Below are 19,914 nucleotides of genomic sequence, written 5' to 3' on the forward strand. Positions count from 1 at the left end.
TTTTTAAAGTTTTTAAGTTAAATTGTAACAATTTAACAATTCGCCCTTATGAAATCCAATCGCGGCATGGCTGTTTTGGAACGCAAAATCTATATAGCCTAGACAGACGCTTAAATTCAACTAAAATGTAACAGTGAACAATCAGTGTTGGACCTACAGTCTGTTGAGATGCCTCTCCAAACTCACCATAAAACGTTAAGACACGTTGAGAAAAAAGATCCGTATTTTGCCGTAATCCAATGACACAAAAAAAAGTAATCCACAGCGATCAGTAGATCCACAAAAAGGTAAATGATACGGTGTATCCAGCAAGGCCTTCATTCACCAGCCAGCTCCAAACAGGTGAACGAGGCCTCTCCACTTCGCCGTTTAAACAAAGTGGAATAAACGTATAAAAGTCCAAATCTACACAAAACCCGCAATCAATTAGTAAGCTGACATCACATTTATATACATGGCATTTAGGAAACCTTTATTGCAAGGTTGGCACGGCAAGATGTCCAGACTAGTGCAACAGTAACTTTCGTTTTTTGCGTCCTGCTGCTCCCATCGTCAGCCAGGTAATATTTTTTTTACTAAAGCAGTATATGAAATCAGATGTATTACCTATCATCATTTAGTTGTTTTGTGTTATTTAAGATATGTATTTAATATCTGGTCATGCCAGATATAATTATTCCACTAATTTTTTAAACAATGCAATTACCCGTTTGATCCACCGGTCAGACCATCTGCTAGGGGGCCGAGACTGAGAGCTACATGGATAAATATGCACCAAACAAGCCACTTTGAAATGTTGCTCTTTTCATGAATAAAAAAGTTGGGTGACCCCCCCCACCCAGACTAAAAAATGTTGGATGACCCTCCCCTCAGCAAAATATAAAAAGACATGACCCTCCCCTATTTTCCTCCGGTGGTCCATTCCATAAATACCGAACGGTCCCTAAAAATAAACAAATAATTATAATAGTGAATCTGACTTCTTTTGTGGTTGCTGGGGGCTCCTCAAACACATTCATCTCCTTATAAGCATGGAGGAGAGATCTTGCATGTTTCCCTTTCATTAGTTGGAAAGCTCAAAGATGATTGGCTACAAGATCCCAACCATAGACTGTTAATATTAATAATATACAGTATATGGTCCCAACTTAAAAACAGAAAAAGGGGCTTTTGTTTTCTTCCATTTGGAGGTATGGATGAAAAACTTTGCCATCAATATCATATTGTTCAAAATCAAGTCAGTCTTAATGTCCTTCATAGTAACGCCAAAGACAATATTTTCTCTTGTGAGAGGAGTGAGTAGTTGGATTTTGGTTGAGAGCCAGTCCTGTAAATCCTCCCAAAAGGCTTCGCAGTACATACAATGGAAAAACAGGTGATCGGTAGTTTCAATTTCAGTTTCGCAAAAGTTACAGTTATTATGATCCACGCCGGATCTCTTTCTTAGCAGCTCGTTGGATGGATAAATATTACTCATAATTTTAAAATGGACTTCTTTTGTCTGGGGCTTACATGATACTTGATATAAATAGTCATAAACAGTCCTTCTTCTTCTTCTTCTTCTTCTTCTACTTCTTCTTCTTCTTCTTCTTTGCATTACCGCCAACTGCTGATGTGGAGTGTGGATCACAATATCTCATTTGTACAATATTCAAAATAGCCTAACACAGGCCTAATAATAATAATTACAAATAATAACTGAATGCATATATTCTTAATCATATCAATGTGTCTAAGATACTGAAATAGTACTCGATAACTCGATTTCTTGGGTTCTTTTGCAGATAATCTTGTCTCTTCTCATATTTATAGTTTTACAGAGTTCAAAGGAAAGCAGAGGAGAGAAATAATCAAATCACAAATAATCAGAAAGTATTTCTGATTCTGATTTTGATTATTTGTGACAGTAAAGTAACAGCTGCTCTGGCCTCAGTATAACATCCGCCTGTGTTGTGCTGACCTGTTCTGAATCTGAACACTGTGCTGTTGAGTCCAGTGTGTCACAGTCTAAGTCTTGATATTATTCTCTCCTCTCTCCTCTGCTTTCCTTTGAACTCTGTAAAACGATCAGACTTTGCTCTCTTCCTCCCATTGCTTTTGCCCCCCGTTCCTTTAATCTCTGTTTAATAATGCTTCCGTTTGGCTGAAACTAACTGCCAAACCAATGGCATTACAGTATTTGTGTAGCCTCCACATCTGCCACCAACTGGCAAAGGGAGGAACTGAAGGATGAACCTTTTTACAAACTGAAGAAAACCGTTTAAAGGGATTAAAGTTATGAATCAATTTAAAAGAAATGTATTTGATCACACTTCCATCTTCCATATTAATAATGTAAGATGAGATTTATTTTGTGACTATTTAGTTAACAGACCTGTTTTTAGGGTTACTGAAATAAGTCATATATTTCCATTAATTGTAGCTTCATAGTGTATTCTGTTCCTTGAGTTAACAAAGGAGCTATCTAACATGTTGTACCCTGCCTGTAATTCAGTAACAGTTATGTTGGCGGAGGGATATGATGTTGAGATGATGAAGCATGTTTTGTTGAGTCTTGAGTTGTCCTACGCTTGAAGAGTGTCATTAAAGTGGACCAAGTTACACAGTCGAAGCAGTCTCCGTGCTCTTACTCTACCCACGGCCTGAAAGTACTTATATTTAATAACGACGACTTAATAGTTAACGCTAACAATAACTAGCGTTACAATAACAATAGACTGCCACGCTCGCATTTGACCTGTTGTTTATCGTTTCATAACTCTAACTGTTAACTGCTAACTGTCTAACTGTTTTCATACTGCCATAGTTTCATAGTTTTTATTTTATGGATATACACGCTGATACTCAATCAGGGTTTTTCTTTTTTCTTGTATACTGTGACAAGTTCTGAAAGTAGTGTAAAATAATGACGACTAATTATAAATAAAATTGAATGAAAGCTTTTTAAGTTGAATTATCAAACACTTTATATTTTGATGAATGAATGAACAAAACATATTTGTTTACTTCATTTACACAGTGCAGTACAGTACAGTACAGTATTTGAATAAAATAAGGAAACTGAAAATAATATTGATACTTCGATATATATTCTGTATTTTACTCCGTAGTAATGCAGTGTTAACGAGAAGGCTCCCTCTTGTGTCTTTTCATGAAATACTGCGTATGTGGTCAAATGAAAGATGTAGTTCAGTCAATACAGAGGCCTAAGTGTAAATCATAAGGACAACAGCCACAGATGTCCTGTCATATCTAGCCCCATAGTTGACCAAGTTTCATTTCTGGGATCTGTCCAATCTGAGTTTTCTGTTGCGCAACTAAAACTACTTTTGAACGTACACGTTCCACCAAAACAAGTTCCTTCCCGAGGCTATTTAGCAGAGGCACCGTGGCTCCGTCCGGTGCTTAGCACCACCCAAGAAGATTGTGATTGGTTTAAAGAAATGCCAATAAACCAGAGCACGTTTTTCTCCCATCCAGGAATGTTGTGTAGACTAGCCAGACCTTCCTCCACAGCACTGTGGAGGGAGGTCTGGCAACGCAAGACTAGTAGCCCCATAACCCATAACATAAGACATTATGTTAACGGTCACGGCTGTGACCCTGGGTTTCCCCTCCCCCTGTGGTGGCTGATGGGAATGATCCTTTAGCACAGGGGAACAGGGTTAGATCAGGTACACACCCAACTCCCCAGGATGCCTTTTATTTCCAATTTACGAAACTCATGCTGTGTAAGATGACACAGTGGTACCTCAGGTCTCATTCAGGGCTGTGTCCAACATAACAGCAGTAGGTCATGACCTGTCTCAGGCAGAGGAGTAGTTCCACTCTGTGTCTCAGTAGAAAATGGGAGACGTAACAGCTGTTTGATAGGACAGTGCTGCCTCAAGCACTCCCATCCTGCTCAGGTCAGGGGAGGAAGTTAACACATAACACACACTCACGTTCATACACACACACACACACACACACACACACACACACACACACACATAGGATAAGCTCTACTGCAGTATGGACAGGCTGACACTGTCTTTGCTGAGGTGTTTGGGTTCATGAGTTTCAGCTAAACTTAACACCTGCTGTACTGTACTGTTTAATCCTAAATTGTCCTTGATGGAGATTTAATGCTTTTGTGTAAGTCATCAAGACCTCCCAAACCTTCTTCATGAAGTTGTTCCTTCATAGGAGTTGTTTGAGTTGTTGAGTTTTTCCCATAACACGGTCCATATGTAAACCAGCCTGTAAAAAGAAGTGACTGACCCGGTAATCTGCCAGAGCTTCCCCAGTATCTGTGGCTGTGGTCCTTATGATTTTCACTCAGGCCTTCTGTCAACGATGGAGGCCTTGGAGGACGCTTCTGGGATGGCCATATTATGGAACGACTCCACAGAGAGTCAGGGAAAAGCTTTAGATATCACACATCTGCAGGTGTGTGTGTGTGCGTGTGCGTGTGCGTGTGCGTGTGCGTGTGCGTGTGTGTGTGGATCATCAGCTTCGTTCCTTTACAACATGAGTAAAAATGCAACATCCCCAACTCTGTAAACATCTTCAGCTGGTCCAGTGGGGGAAAGTGCTGTATGGCACGCAACTCTCCGAAATGTAACATTGACATTGGGGCTGTTTAGTGAAAAGCAAGGTGCTCATAATTTGGGTGTAACATTTGGCACCCAAAAGGGCCATGTAGCCAAAACAAAGTCATAGAAGAATTGAGCTCCAGGCGTTATTCAAGTTTCAACTCGTCTGTGAGTCAACATAGTTGAACAGACCACAGGCTTGTAGCAGGTATTAGCTTGGTCTCCACCAGTTCACTTGGAAATACAGATTATATATTACAGAGCATTCTAAAGGTGACAACAGCCTAGAATTCAGACAATTCAAACAACTTTTGTATTCATGAAACAGCAAAATTTCAAAGTGGCTTGTTTGGTGCATATTTTCCCATGTAGCTCTCAGTCTCGGCCCCCGCTACCAGATGGGTCTGACCCATGAGTTTGCTGAGTCAGAAAAATGACTCAAAAAATGAGTGGAATAATTATGTTTGGCATGACCAGACATTTTATAAATATTTTACATAACACAAAACAACTAAATGATGATAGGTAATACATCTGATTTCATATACTGCTTTAGTAAAAAAAATATTACCTGGCTGACGATGGGAGCAGCAGGACGCAAAAAACGAAAGTTACTGTTGCACTAGTCTGGACATCTTGCCGTGCCAACCTTGCAATAAAGGTTTCCTAAATGCCATGTATATAAATGTGATGTCAGCTTACTAATTGATTGCGGGTTTTGTGTAGATTTGGACTTTTATCTTTATTCCACTTTGTTTAAACGGTGAAGTTCACCTCGTTCACCTGTTTGGAGCTGGCTGGTGAATGAAGGCCTTGCTGGATACACCGTATCATTTACCTTTTTGTGGATCTACTGATCGCTGTGGATTACTTTTTTTCGTGTCATTGGATTACGGCAAAATATGGATTTTTTTTTCTCAACGTGTCTTAACGTTTTATGGTGAGTTTGGAGAGGCATCTCAACAGACTGTAGGTCCAACACTGATTGTTCACTGTTACATTTTAGTTGAATTTAAGTGTCGGGGCATTCCACCACCGTCTGTCTATTGCGTTCCAAAACAGCCGTGCCACGATTGGATTTCATAAGGGCAAATTGTTAAATTGTTACAATGTAATTTAAAATCTGCTTTAAAAATAAACATATATGTTTTGGATAATGTTTTGGATAGTGTTCAGCTTCGGCAGCTTTACCTATGTGCTAAAATATACAATGACTGAGGAAGCCTAGTGACGAGTCCATAGCAACCAGTTTGTGTGTTGAATGAATTACCCAGTGTGCTTTGCTGAATGGTCTCAATGTTTTATTGTTTTATTTCAGGTGAATTATAGTTAATTAGAGGAGTAACTTAGTATTTGAAGTAATGCAGGAAGTGTGCATTTAGGTTCCATGCTTATTGTGTTTTCACAACAATGTTAGTGAGTAAATCTACTGAAATGGCCACCACACCATAACAGAGAAGTGGGATGTATAAGATGAGAAGGCAGAGGTTAAATCATGTATGTTATGGTTGTAAAAAAGTAAAAGAAATCTGCACATCTATGCCTAGTGCTAGCCAATATAGAGGGCATCCATAAATTGATGGGGAGGGTCATGCCTCTTTTCACAATCATTTTGGAGGGTCATTGAAAAATCTTTTCTGGTGAAGGGAGGGTCATGTCTAATTTTACTAAAGATCCCAAAATTCATCCGGTGGCACTTTATATAAATAATAAACAGTCCCTTATAGAAAGTTTTGCAGTTGTATAAATAATTATCTAATTATGTTTTTGTGGATCTACTTGTACTGTCGATGTTAAGAGCTGGCTGTTCATAGTCATCAATCTTTGGAAAGGGACTTAGTCTCACATTGCCAGACCTTCCTCCACAGCGCTCCTTTCTTATATTCCTTATGTTATTGTAGTTCTGAACCTGTAATTCTCACCCTGATCTTTAAAGGAACACGCCAACTTATTGGGACTTTAGCTTATTCACAGTAACTCCCAGAGTTAGATAAGTCCATACATACCCTTCTCATCTCCGTGCGTGTTGTAACTGTGTCTGACGCCCCCAGCGCTAGCTAAGCCCAGCACAGATCCTGGAGGTAATCGGCTCCATCTAGCCTACTGCTCCGAATAAGTGACAAAATAACACCAACATTTTCCTATTTACATGTTGTGATTTGTATAGTCACAGGGTGTACAAAAAACAAGGTCATATGAGACAGAGCCATCTTCTAACCGTATACAGACTGGGGACTATATTCTCAGAAGGCGAAGTACTGCTACTTCTGCTACTTGGGCGGAGTGATTTGCTAGCAGCACCTGAGAAGCCCTGTGGTGAGGAGCAGAGAGTTCGCCTGGAGTTCACTCAGAGTTGGAGTAATGGAGTCAACAATTACTAGATAGTAAAAGCATAGTGACCTTGTTATTTGTACACCCTGTAACTATACAAATCACAACATGTAAACAGGAACATGTTGGTGTTATTTTGTCACTTATTCGGAGCAGTAGGCTAGATGGAACCAGTTACCTCCAGGATCTGTGCTAGGCTTAGCTAACGTAACGTAACGTAAGCTAGAGTTACGACACGCATTTACGCATTTAAGTCCCAATAAGTCGGCGTGTTCCTTTAAGGACACACAAGGATGCAAGTAAAAGCTTGTCATGAAAGCTGCACACTCACAGTGATTCTGTAATGACACGGCTGGGCATCAGGCTCACTTTGCTAAAAGACTGCACATCAGTCAGGAGGGTAATTACACAGAGCGTCATCACGATAAACGCGTCCTTCACTGTCAAACATGACAACTCAGGTGATACAGCACACCATCCAGAGGCATCATGTTTACAGTGGCTAGCTTTAGCTGCCTTAATTCTCACATATTACACAAAAACACAAGAGACACTCGATGCAGTATTACAGTTTACTTCATGCATTTCGTACACTTTGTCAGTTTTTAGATTCATTATATATCAAAAAATGCAACCAGGGCCAGAATTAAAAAAAAAAAAATAAAAAAAGCCTCAGGTAATTAGTCCAAGTTCCCTAAAAACACCCCCAAAAAGTCCACAGGCTTGTAGCAACCCATAAAATGCTTGTGTAAAAGTAAAATACCTGTTCCACCTCTGGCTTATATCCGCTGTTAAATGTCAGCCAGTGTGTGTGGCCAAAAGCCATATTGCACCCTGACCCATGTCTACTGAAAGGAAGGAAGGAAGGAAGATGGAGTTGGCATTATTTGATTATAGAAGAGTATTTGAGTTTCAAACAGATATCTATATCAGTGTCTCTGTGTCCCAACCAGCAGCAGCAGATATCCACCCACCAAGAGCCTGGGTCTGTTTGAGAAAGGAAGTTTTTCCTCACCACTGTCACACCAAATGCTTGCTGGTGGGAAACTATTGGGTCTCTGTAAATGATAGAGTGTGGTCTAGACCTACTCTATCTGTGAAGTGTCCTGAGATAACTCTTGTTGTGATTTGACACTATGAATAAAATTGAATTGAATTGAATAACTAGCTAACAATAGGAAGAACTACATCATACAACTGTGAGTGTTTTTATAGTATTCAGTACTGATCTGTATAAAAGTATTAACTTTGTAGTACTGTGAATATATTTCTGCTGTATGCTAAGGAAATAGAGTCATCTATAACATGTAAATTATTCTCAGAAATAATAACTAGGTCATGACATGATTTTAAAACATGTAGTGTTATTAATAGATGCATGCAGTGTTGCAGCGGTAGTGAGAATTAGTGTGTATAAAATAGTGGTTGTACAATTGCAGCATGGCAATACTATCATTCTTTGGCGTAACATAGTGAAAGGGCAGCTTTGTCAGTGAAGAGGCAGTCTGGCATAGCTTATCCTGAGTCAATCTTGTACATAAAATAGACTTAGAGTTAAGTAACAACAATGATGAATACTTAATAACAGTCTCACCATAGTCAGTTGTTTCTCAGTGCATATCTCTTTCATCGTACTCTATGTCCAACACAGGTTTGTTCTCTGGGAGGTCCCTGTCTGTCCTCTCCACGTAGCGCTGCAGGGTGCTGTAACACTGCTCGCTCTGGGTGAAGGTGTAGTATGCAGAGATCTCCTCCCATGCCCTGTGGTTGGGGAAAGGGAACGGAGCAGGGTCCTTGTTCTCAAAGAAGCTCTGCAGGTTTCTGTCGGCCAGTTTGGTGGCGTATTCCACAGCGAGAGTATCAAAGCGCTCCTTCTCTTGTTCCATGTAGCGTTTCCAGAAGGTGAGCTGCAGGAAGCTGACTTTGGAGCGGCAGTTTTTGTAGCAGGTACCCAGGAGGCCCCCGACGACAGCGGTAATGATCACACACCAGCCCAGGATCTGCAGACACACAGGGATGAGATGGACTGATGCTCACTCAGCATTATGGAATCCACAAAGGAATACATACATATTTAAATACATACACTTTAACTTTAACATGCCCTATACTCATGAGGGTGCTTGAAGACTATTGAGGGTACTTTCACACTCAAGCTCTAACAGATGTTGTTGTCCAAGTGTTAATGATATTAAGATTTGACCAGCCAGTAATCTGAAGTGATTTTCCATAAATGTTTTCTTGTTAGGGTATAACACTGATGATCATTTGAAAAAAAAACTCAACTCAAGGTCCACTTACCACCTTTTTCTCTGGAGCTTTTCTGCAAGATTGCAATATAGGAGAGAAATCAACTCTCTGTATTCATCAACTGACTTTGTCTGGCGATCAACAGAGAGTAAAAAACACAACTTTCCTTGGTGAAGATGGTTGCAGTTGAATAGAGCAGCTTAGAGAAAAAAACACCTTCAGACATAAGGCTAGGCAAAATGATGATATGCATTGTCAAGACGATATACAAATTTCTATATCTATATGTTTTTCTAAATAGTTTCTATCGCAATGTCGAAGTAATCAGCAGCCAACTGCGTTACAGCAATGTAGCTCATATGGACGACACGTTCTGATCCTTCATGTTATCCTCATTTTGCACTACTTTTCATTTGTCAAATATTAAATTTACACAGAAGTTTACAGAAATAGGATTTACCATGTGGTTATTTCATAGACTATTTTAATAATATATATAATATCATTACCATTATTTTTTGGGGCATTTTAGGCCTTTATTTCTATAGGACAGCTTAGACCTGAAAGGGGAGAGAGAGGGGGAATGACAAGCAGCAAAGGGCTGCAGGTCGGAGTCGAACCCGTGGCCGCTACGTCGAGGAGTAAACCTTTACATATGGGCGCCTGCTCTACCAGGTGAGCTACCAAGGCGCCCATATAGACTATTTATTTATTGAATTACCAGGAAACCTATAGAAAAACTATGATCTATATCGAGATAAAAGATTTTGGCCATATCGCCCAGTTTTATTCAGACCTGTCTTATATTATATCTGTACTAACTGATAACTACATAAAAAACGGTTTGCATGTAGAATAACTTATATTATAGCTATATTAAGTCAAGTGTAAAGATTTTCAAAGTTTAAGGTTCATTTATTTGTAATTTTACAACACAGAGTTGCACAATGAAATGTAAGTTGTAGCCTCTTCACGCCACACACACACACATATAACATATATATATAACTAGAAAATGCATTTCCTGCGGAAAATGCGTGGGAATGCTGAATAGCTGAATTGCTAACGCTAAACTGGTTGAATAGCTTAAATCAGTAAGAAGAAGGTGAAGTAGTGACAATAGTTGAAAAAGTGGAAATCGGTAGAATGAGTATGAATTTCATTAAAAAGTTGAATAACACCACTAATGTATAAAGTAATTTATATGTTATATAATATTTTATCTGAAATTATGAATCAGTATGGAAAACTTACAAATGCTGTGAGAAACATTGATGAAAATGCAGAAATATGGAACAAATTGTTTGTTCTAAACTGCTGAAAAACTTGTAAGTTGGAAGTTGAACTGCACATAAGTTAAGAGCTAAAATACATTTTAGAAAAGCTGGAAGCTAAACCGTAATACTGTCAAAAGTGGACGTTTCAATGAATTGACTAAGAAGACGTATTATCAGCCATATCCATTGCATAGAACAAAGAAGAAGAAAGAGAGAGAGAGAGAGGAAAAAGAGAGGAAAGATAAAAGGAGAGGAAAAAAGAGTAAAGGAATCAACTTTCAATAGCATATATGTCAGTGGTAACACACCTTTGGAGCAAGTATGGGTTAAGTGTTTACTTCAGGGACACATTGATTGATGTACCTCAGTGTGTGTCTATATGTGTGGCTGTGTGTGTGTGTGTGTGTGTGTGTGTGTGTGTGTGTGTGTGTGCGTGCGTATGTGTTGGTGTTTGTCTGTGTGTGTGTGTGCGTATGTGTGTGTGTGCGTATGTGTCTGTGTGTGTGTGTGCATGTGTGTCTGTGTGTGTGTGTGTATGTGTTTGTGTGTGTGTGTGTGTGTATGTGTGTGTGTGTCTGCATATGTGTGTGTGCGTGTGTGTGTGTGTTTGTGTGTGTATGTGTGTGTGTATGTGTTTCTGTGTCTGCATGTGTGTGTGCGTGTGTGTGTGTGTGTGTGTTTGCGTGTGTGTTTCTGCATATGTGTGTTGGTGTGTGTATGTGTGTGTGTGTGTGTCTGCATGTGTGTGTGCATGTTGTGTTTGCGTGTGTGCATGCATGTGTGTTTTGGTGTGTGTGTGTGTATGTGTGTGTCTGTGTGTGCGTGTCTGTGTGTGTGTTTGCGTGTGTTTTTGTTTTTGTGTGTCTGTTTGTGTCTGTGTGTGTGTGTGTGTGTTTGTGTGTGTTTGCGTGTGTGTGTGTGTGTGTGTGTGTTTGTGTGTGTGTTTTTGTTTTTGTGTGTCTGTTTGTGTATGTGTGTGTGTGTGTGTGTGTGTGTGTGTGTGTGTGTGTGTGTGTGTGTGTGTGTGCCTCTGTGTGTGAGAAAAGACAGACAAAATATAATGTTTTTTATGTCTGGTGAAAAGTGCTGTGTCATAAAGATTATCACAACATTACGTTACATCTCATTTAGCTTACACTTTTATCCAAAGCAACTTCCAATTGCTATATATGTCAGATGTAACACGGCTCAAAGTGGGCTTCGAACCTGGGTCTCCCAATCCAAGGGCATGTGTCATAAAAGAAAAAAAAAAAAGGAAAGAAAACAGGAAAGAAAACAAATTGCTATAGGGATTGAGTGTTCTGCTTAAGGACACATCAGTTAATGTAGCAGAATAAGATTTGAACCCAGGTCTTCCATGTCAAAGGTATGTGTCATAACCACTACACTATGACTGAAAAGTGTTGAGAGTTGGAAGCTAAACTGCATTATCTACGTGAAGAGCTAAAATACATTGTTAGAAAAGCTGGAAGATGAACTGTAATACTGTCAAAGATGAAAGTTGAAATGAATTACCTGAAAATGTCTTAATATTTAAAAAAGTATAAATAGTAGAAAAAAGTTGAAGAAGTCCTATCATTAGCTGAAAGAGCTGAACATTTTAAAAGGTGAATGGTTTTAATAGCTGAATGTATGCAGAAGTTACGGAGAGCCAAAATAAAACGTCAATAGCTGAATTGCCAAAGCTAAACTGGTTGAGTAGCTTAAATCCGTAAGAATAAGTTGAAGTAATGAGAATAGCTGAAAAAGGGAAATAACATCTTGGTCAGCAACACATTGACAGATGTACCACAATGGGATTTGAACCCATGTCTCCCACACCAAAGGCATATGACATATCCACTATGCTACCATCAGTATAGCTCACTGGCGTTCCTTCAGCTCTAATAAAGCCTTTCTGTGATCTGTCATTACCACACCTGCTGTTAATATGTCACCTGTGGCACGCTACAGCTATACAGAGACAGATTTTTTGAAAAAGGGGAAATTGTAAGGATTGGAAAAGATGTAGAACATTGTGAGGTCTGAGTATATTTTCTAACTGATAATGACTCACAAATGCAGAAATGTCTGAAAAGGCTGAAAGACTGCTGCTGCTGTCTGTGAAAGTGTTGTCATGGTGACGAGTGTTTATAAACATCCTTTGAACAGTTAACGACCGTGTCACCTGCTGTTAAACTGCACCACACCTGCTAATGCTGAGTGAGAGACAGTGTGAGAGAACCCTTCAAACAAGCCTTCAAACAAGCCTTAATAAATCCACAACAGTACATGCTATCGAAACACCGACTTCACCGTTAGAGACACAAGACCTTTCTGAACGTATTCATGTAAAATTTATGTTGGTAAACTTAAAAATGTGGGCATATCAGCGATTTAAAAAAGTGGTTCGCTCTGCGTTTCGCTCAGAAATGTGAAGAATGTTAAACAGGGCAGTGGATGGACAGAGATGTGGAACTCTTGTCATTTGGAAGCTCATCGAGCCAAAAGTATAAGGCATATTGCAAAACTGAGCACATTGCCTGAAACTAGACAAAAATACCTACGTTTTGATGTATAAATTGTGTATGACAAGTAGATATTGTGGGCGTGAGAGCAATTTATAGAGAGGGGACAAAGATATTTTTTTGAACGTTCTGTGCTCTGGCGATGACATCATCCACTCTAGGACACGCCACACACAATCACTAGAAACGCAGAAAAATCCTGAAATGATCACTAAACTTAAACAACTTTTTCACAAAAACTGTAAAAGATATCAAACTGAAAAGATAGAGCCAGATAACTGAATATTTTGTGAACATTTTAAAGTTTGTTTGGCGTCTGTAGGTGAAAGTATGAAGGAGCTGAAAATTTTGGGAGTGGAAGAAGATTTTAAGGATTTGAAGCATGCTCTCATTGACTTCAATGTTAAAAAAAAAAGTCATAAAAAGCTTAATATTTTAAAAAGTATAAATAGTAGAAAAAAAGTTGAAGAAGTCCCATCATTAGCTGAAAGAGCTGAACATTTTAAAAGTTGAATGGTTTTAATAGCTGAACGTATGCAGAAGTTACAGAGAGCCAAAAAAACGTACGGAAGAGGGAATAATAAAAAGAAAAAAAATAATAAACAAAATGGCCGACAGGAACAACAATAGTGGGAATGCTGCTGAACAGCATTCCCACTAATTACAATAGATTAATTTAAAATGAAACAACATATACATATCCTTTTGGCCTTTACTGCATACATTTACCTTAGTATTGTAATTCCATAAAGTTAGGGATGTCTAGAGACAGACAAAATTCAGAAGATAAAAAAGAATTGTCAAAATTGAAGTGTCAGAACCCGACATATCTTGGCTTTTAGTCCCTAGTATGGATCAAACCCCACTGGGTCCTACATTTCCCATAATTCAACTGGATAGCATATTTTACTAGACCCTCCCTGTGTAGTAAACAGCCTCATCTTTTGAACTCCGTACCTCCATTTGTGTCTCTAAACCCAAGCTGAGATAACCCCTATGACATCACTATGACATCATCAACTCCCATCAACGGGTGGGTCTCTCTCTGCGTGCCTCTTACCTGGGACTGGGCCCTGAACATGAGCAGCAGCTCCATGCGCTCATCGCTGGACAGTTTGGAACGATCACAGGGCACTCGGGCCAGCTCCTCCCGACACGCCAACGTCTTGTTTTTACAGAACAGGTCCACCACCAGGTTATCATCCAGACCACTGACCGCACACTCATAGAAGGTCCCATTGAGCAGGGCCACGGAGAGCCACATTACAGGAGCCACACAAGCTCCACAGAAAATGCTCATCAACACCCGGAGGTGGCCCAAGCAGTTCCCATGGGGGCACAGCTTCATGGGGTTGAGGCAGCAGCCAGTGTAGAGCCTCCACAACCTGCCGGTGAACAAGAGACCCAAAACCAGGAGCACTGCAGCCGGGCCCAGCAGGAAGGTCAGCCCGTAGGCAAAGTTCTGGTCGTGGTTGCACGGGCACTGAAAGGAAACCACGGAGAAAATTCGCTCCCCACCTACAGTCATGAGAGCCATGAAGCTGTAGCCAATGGTGGATTTCTGGTTCATGAAGAAACGCAGGACTGTCTGGAAGTTATCCATGGCATCGGCGGGGAGGTTTCAGACACACTACACGAGAAATTAACCAAAGTGAAAGACAGAATGTGAAAAGAAGAAGAAGAAGAGAAAAAAGTTGAGTGGTTGCAGCCAATCCCTGTTCTCCTATGTTCTTTCACAGCTGAAGACAAAACAAATCTGCCAAGGCTGTTTGAGCCACTCCCTTCGGCTGGCTCTGGTTCTCTTCAGACTCCTCCTCCTGCAGAGGGAAGTCCCTGCTGCGCTGCCACTAAAGAGATAGGTACTGCTGCACTTCACTTCCCTTTCTCTGTTTTCATGTACATCCCTCTTTACATGCTTCCCTCTCCAATTACAAAAAACATGCTGGTCTAGTTTTCCTGACTGTGAGTCTGTGTCTTTGCAAGGAATGCAACAGGAAACCCTTTCATGCTTGAAAAAAAAAACACACCAAAGAAACGGAAACGAAAGCGTCATGCTTCTGTTTCTAATCACTTTTATATGAAGCAGTCATTCATTTATATGCAATGAGAAGTTTGACAACTGGATTTGTTTGTCTTCATGCACACACACTCACCAAACACAACAAACACGTCTCATCATCATTCAACAAGGATGAAATTAGCCATTTTTGTTCTGGAATTAAAAAAATGTGCACAGGGTAAAACAAACGTGCAGAAAATGGTGCAGAAGGACAGCATTCATTCCTTCTGTTGAAATGTTTCGGTAGAGAACATACAGTGCCATTGTTGCAGAGACAGAGAGAGGCAGTCAGCATCAGCAGCAGAGTGAGGAAGTGAGCACATCCTCTTGGTGGTTTCTCTGTTACATTACCACAAGAGTGAAGTACTCAGACTTAATCACTCACAGTGCATTATACAGGAAGCAGTGAACATATGAAGTACATTATTATTATTATTATTATTATATGCTGCTGCTACAGCCACACCATCATTAAAGCCATCACTTTGAGTTTTACAATGACTGTACAGGCTGTCACAAATGAATACTTTCATTTCATCATTGAAGCTCACATGCTGAATTTGTACATGTATGCTGTTTGTATGCAGTCTACCAGCAGTGCACAGGAAGTTGTCCATTTCCCGTTTCAGCCCACTCATTTGGGGGTATAAAGGCTTGACGTGAATCCTGATTTCACACTGTTCTGCTTTCAGTCGTGTCATCCTTTATATCTCTATTTAAATGAGAATTTCAGTATTTTTCATCTTATTTTCAACCCTATTTTCCCACACACTTGTGTGTATTTGACTAATTTGAACAACTATCTTTGAAATTGGTCCAGCAGCCGTGAACCGAGCTGCAACGTAACCCTACAGGACAAATGTTCAGCGTTAGTCAGCGTCCACTAAAAGTTCTGTTTTTGCCGCTGACAGACTCAGATTATTGTTCTAAGTGTCTGACAACATTATCGTAAGACGGAAAAGTCTTGTTCTGAAATCTTGCGAGGTGACTTGCCAGAAGACAGCGGTGTGGATCCATGGATGTTATAGTGTGGAACATGAACAGGAGTGTGGAGACAGACAGCTTAGCTTTGTTTTGTTTAAAATCTCGTCACACCGAGCCATCATCTACAAAACTAAGAACAGCAGGGGTGTTGTCAGCAGGCTCATTTAACTTGACCGAAGCCAACCTCATCATCCCGTTGTCGGCCTCCTGCCAGTCCCCCACCGCCCGGTGCAAGGTGCTGTAGTAGTTGTCTTTGGTGCTGAACGTGTAGAGGGAGGAGATCTTCTCCCAGTCCTTGTTGGAAGGGGTGATGATTTCTACAGGCGGTGTCTTGTTGAAGAAGCTCTTCACGTTCCTCTCAGCGAGCTGTTTGGCGTGTTTGGTGGTGTATGTATCCATCAGGCTGCTCTCTTCATGAACATACTCTCTCCAAAAGCGGATCTGCAGGTAACTGATGGGGGAGGTGCACCGAGCCACACAGGTCAGCAGCAGACTGGACAACATGATAGAGGCGACGAGCAGCCAACCCAGAATCTGTCTTCACACAGTATGGATTTAGAATCAGGCATAGAGAAAGCCACATAGACATTTGTCACACATTAATAGGTGAAACGAAAGGATAAAAAAAACAAGAGCAATGTTTTATGCAGCTAATGGCTCCAACTGACAACAAGAAGTAACAAGAAACGGTCTAAATGCCAACAGGTCTCTGTCCTGTGGTCAATGTCCCTGACTACAGCAGGTGTTTTTTTTCTCAGATATGATGAAACATGACTTTTGCACACAAAAAGGAAGCGCACAGACTTTGGCCACCTCACTCAATGATTTGATAACATTAAAGATGTTCATTTGACATAAATTGCTTGTATGCAAGCATAAAGAGATCTTCAAGTTTAAATAAAAAAATGGGTGGTTATTATAAAAGATGGCTCTGAATTAGTCCTTGAATCAATTCCTGTACTTTCAGTTTTTTTCTTCAAATATGTGATCTGGGGCCAGCAACTTCCTTAAATTAAATTAAAAATTAAAAAATGAACCCATCTGTTTTTTTCTCATGCTATTGCTGGATCAAACGGACTTTTTTATGGATGATATGATGAAAGGATTGATTTGGATTTGATTTCACTTTTAAAGAATATTTTTCAGAAATGTGCCTTGCATCCTACAGGACCACTCTTTCTTAACAGAACACAACATTTAACCAAAATGAAATAGTCTACTACAACAGCAAGTTATTACACGGCCTTGTTGAATACTTGATTCTGATTGAGTCTGATTAGGACCTCTGTTTTGTAAATTTTTTGTTTTTTGTTTTTATTTATCCTTATTTCCATTCCTTTTTTTCTGTTGTTATACTATAAAAAAAGAAGCACTGTAATAACAATTGTGTAACTAGATATTTGAAATTAAGCTTCATAATAAAAATATTTGAAACAACAATCACCTACGGTCTGTTCTATAACAGAATTATTATAACAGACCGTGGCATGGACGGAGTTTTGATAATAAACTCTGACCTCATGGAGCCTCCAGTGCGACACACACCCAGGTCTGGGCCAGCCCCGGGTGAGGGTGTATTGTGATAAAAGGCCGAAACACTCAATGAGGCTGGGGGTGCACACCTGATGATGTGTCTATTGGAGGCACCAGGCGGCCATCCCCCAATCCAACCCCATCCAGGAGGACATCTCCAACAACAGCGCTTGTGCTGAATATCAAGGGATTCTAACAACTAGTCCTAGAAAGTATACTCTGATGGACTATTTTGAATCAACAAAGTCGTTTTTAAATCCGAGGAGAGAGAGGGAGGAAACGATGAGTTACAGCGTAGCAACAGTGCGAACAAAGCTGCGTGGTTACTTGTTGCAACTTCCTTGATTTTATATTTGTGCTAGGCCTACTGTGGGCTATTATTTGCTTTCTTGTCATTTGCTCACTGGCACCTCTTCAGCCAAGGAGAACAGTTTCCTAAGGCTGTGTTTCTTTTGATCCAGGTGAGAACTGTCCAATGGTTTGAACTACTTTGTTAGTTAAACAGGTTAAGCAGCACTGACCTGAGACTGAGCTTTCAGGGTGAGCAGAACATTCTGTCTGTCCATCTGCGGGACACTGCTGCCTGTCCCACAGGGCAGCCTGTACAGCTCCAGCTGACACTGGAGCCGAGAGTCCTTCTCTCCACACAGGTACTTGTTGTAAGCGCTCACATTGGTCCCGGTCATCGCACACTCATAGTATTTCCCGTTGAGCAGAGCTACAGCGATCCAGCTGGCAGGCGCCACCAGCGCGGTGCTGCTCACCTGGAAGAGGGCCGTGCAGACGACAGTCATCCTCCTCCAGCGGCACAGCGCGGCCCGGCGCTTGCACAAACCCGTCAGCGTCTTCCACGTCTTCTTACTCAGGATGTAACCCAGCAGCAGGAGAGCCAGGGCGGGCACCAGCAGGAACACCATGCCGTAGAGGAAGTTCAGGTCATTGCAGGGACAAGAGAACATCGCCACGGAGAAGATCTGCTCCCCGCCCGCTGTCACCAGGGCGACCGCCCCGAACCCGAGGCTGTTCTGCTTGGTAGCGATGTCCAGAACCGTCTTAAACCTCTCCATCTTCACTGACTGCTGTGTTGCAGAGCGACTGACACTCACACTTTCACTTCCACCTTTTTGTGTCTGTCTGTCGTCACGAGCCTGCCCCCTTGAAACCCCAAACCAGCCCCCACAGTTGTAACCCAAAACCTGACCTGCTCACCAAGTTTTATTTATGCAGGCTGTAGTTACGCTCAATAGATAGAGGACACACCTGTGACCTCTTTGTGTAAGACAGTGTGTTTCCACTTCGTGGATAGACACGATGACCACTTATATTATACACAAAAGAGTTTATGAAGTACCTTTTAATGGAAATCTTGTGGATGAAAGAGATGTTTGGGTAGAGTTTTTGATTTGTATGTTGTCACACTGATGTTAGGTTAGGCTATAGGCTCCCCTATAGGCTTTTGTATGACTAGGCCACACTATGATTAATGAACATTATAGGCAAAATAATTAATTTCTGTACACATTTTAAATAAAAATTAGTGTATGGAAGCGCATTGAATTCCTACACAAAAAAAGTAGATACATTTATGTATTATGTTAATTATGAGATCTGGATCTCTAAATTATGAGAACAGTTCAGTTATAAACCGTCACTAACCTAGTCTGCAGGATAAGACAGGGCAATGCTGGTGCTATGCATTTCATCTAATTTATAAAATGTAATTCCCTTCTCTGTAAATATAGGCCTAATATAGGCTAGTAACATAAGCACAGCAAAAACACTTGTGAAGACATAAAATAAAGCATGAATTACTGTTAAAACAACAACAACCCTAAGCCTCATCTCAGCTGAATCTGCTCTCTCCATCCTCACTCTTCCTCTTACTGCAACACTGCCTTCCATTTTTGTGGGAGACAGGTGCACTCACCTGCTGCCTTTTACAGTGCTTGATTGATGAGTTGACCATCAAAGGTGTTTTTTTTTTTTTATTATTTAAAATGAATTGAGGATTGCATTGTCACTTTGCATATTAAATTGTCAGTTGAAAAATGCATATTCAAGATTCAAGATTTTTATTTGTGCATACACCAAACAGTCCAGGCACATAGGGATTCTTGTGCAGGCTCTTTGAGTCAAGTAAAACAGAGTTAAGGGCAAAGAAAAGCACACAAACTAAAATAGAAAAAGATTACAAAATATAAACGGAGCTGCTCTCATATCAAGAAATTTGACCGAGTCTATTATCGGTCATAAACCATGACAACCCAAGGTTGAAATCAGTAATCCGAGGTGCAGTGCTACGCACTTCTCTATGCTTCTGTTGGAGCAGTCGCCCACTTATAGTCCCATAACCACGGTGTCTGTCCCCCAACTTAGATCAGTTAAATCAAAGGTAA

General features: G+C 40.5%; 2 protein-coding genes across 2 annotated transcripts; both read right to left on the bottom strand.

Moving 5' to 3' along the window:
• Positions 1-8,041: 8,041 nt before the first annotated feature.
• On the bottom strand, positions 8,042-14,699 carry LOC116066655 (calcium homeostasis modulator protein 5-like). Its single transcript, XM_031322860.2, has 2 exons — positions 14,003-14,699; positions 8,042-8,908 (listed from the first exon to the last, which is right to left on the bottom strand). The coding sequence occupies exons 1-2, from the start codon at positions 14,543-14,545 to the stop codon at positions 8,519-8,521; spliced, it is 933 nt and encodes a 310-aa protein (XP_031178720.1). The 5' UTR covers positions 14,546-14,699; the 3' UTR covers positions 8,042-8,518.
• Positions 14,700-14,997: 298 nt separating this feature from the next.
• Positions 14,998-18,761, bottom strand: calhm6 (calcium homeostasis modulator family member 6). Its single transcript, XM_031322856.2, has 2 exons — positions 18,040-18,761; positions 14,998-16,519 (listed from the first exon to the last, which is right to left on the bottom strand). The coding sequence occupies exons 1-2, from the start codon at positions 18,583-18,585 to the stop codon at positions 16,091-16,093; spliced, it is 975 nt and encodes a 324-aa protein (XP_031178716.1). The 5' UTR covers positions 18,586-18,761; the 3' UTR covers positions 14,998-16,090.
• Positions 18,762-19,914: the final 1,153 nt, after the last annotated feature.

This window comes from Sander lucioperca, chromosome 10 (assembly GCF_008315115.2).
Source record: "Sander lucioperca isolate FBNREF2018 chromosome 10, SLUC_FBN_1.2, whole genome shotgun sequence".
In the NCBI taxonomy this organism is placed as follows: domain Eukaryota; kingdom Metazoa; phylum Chordata; class Actinopteri; order Perciformes; family Percidae; genus Sander; species Sander lucioperca.

Bases quoted from the DNA above. Each gene is read 5' to 3' on its own strand.
- LOC116066655 (XM_031322860.2), bottom strand. From the start codon at position 14,545: ATGGATAACTTCCAGACAGTCCTGCGTTTCTTCATGAACCAGAAATCC. The intron at 8,909-14,002 runs GTAAGAGGCACG...GTGTGTCTGCAG, and splicing joins TGTTCAGGGCCCAGTCCCAG to ATCCTGGGCTGGTGTGTGAT.
- calhm6 (XM_031322856.2), bottom strand. From the start codon at position 18,585: ATGGAGAGGTTTAAGACGGTTCTGGACATCGCTACCAAGCAGAACAGC. The intron at 16,520-18,039 runs GTCAGTGCTGCT...GTGTGAAGACAG, and splicing joins CCCTGAAAGCTCAGTCTCAG to ATTCTGGGTTGGCTGCTCGT.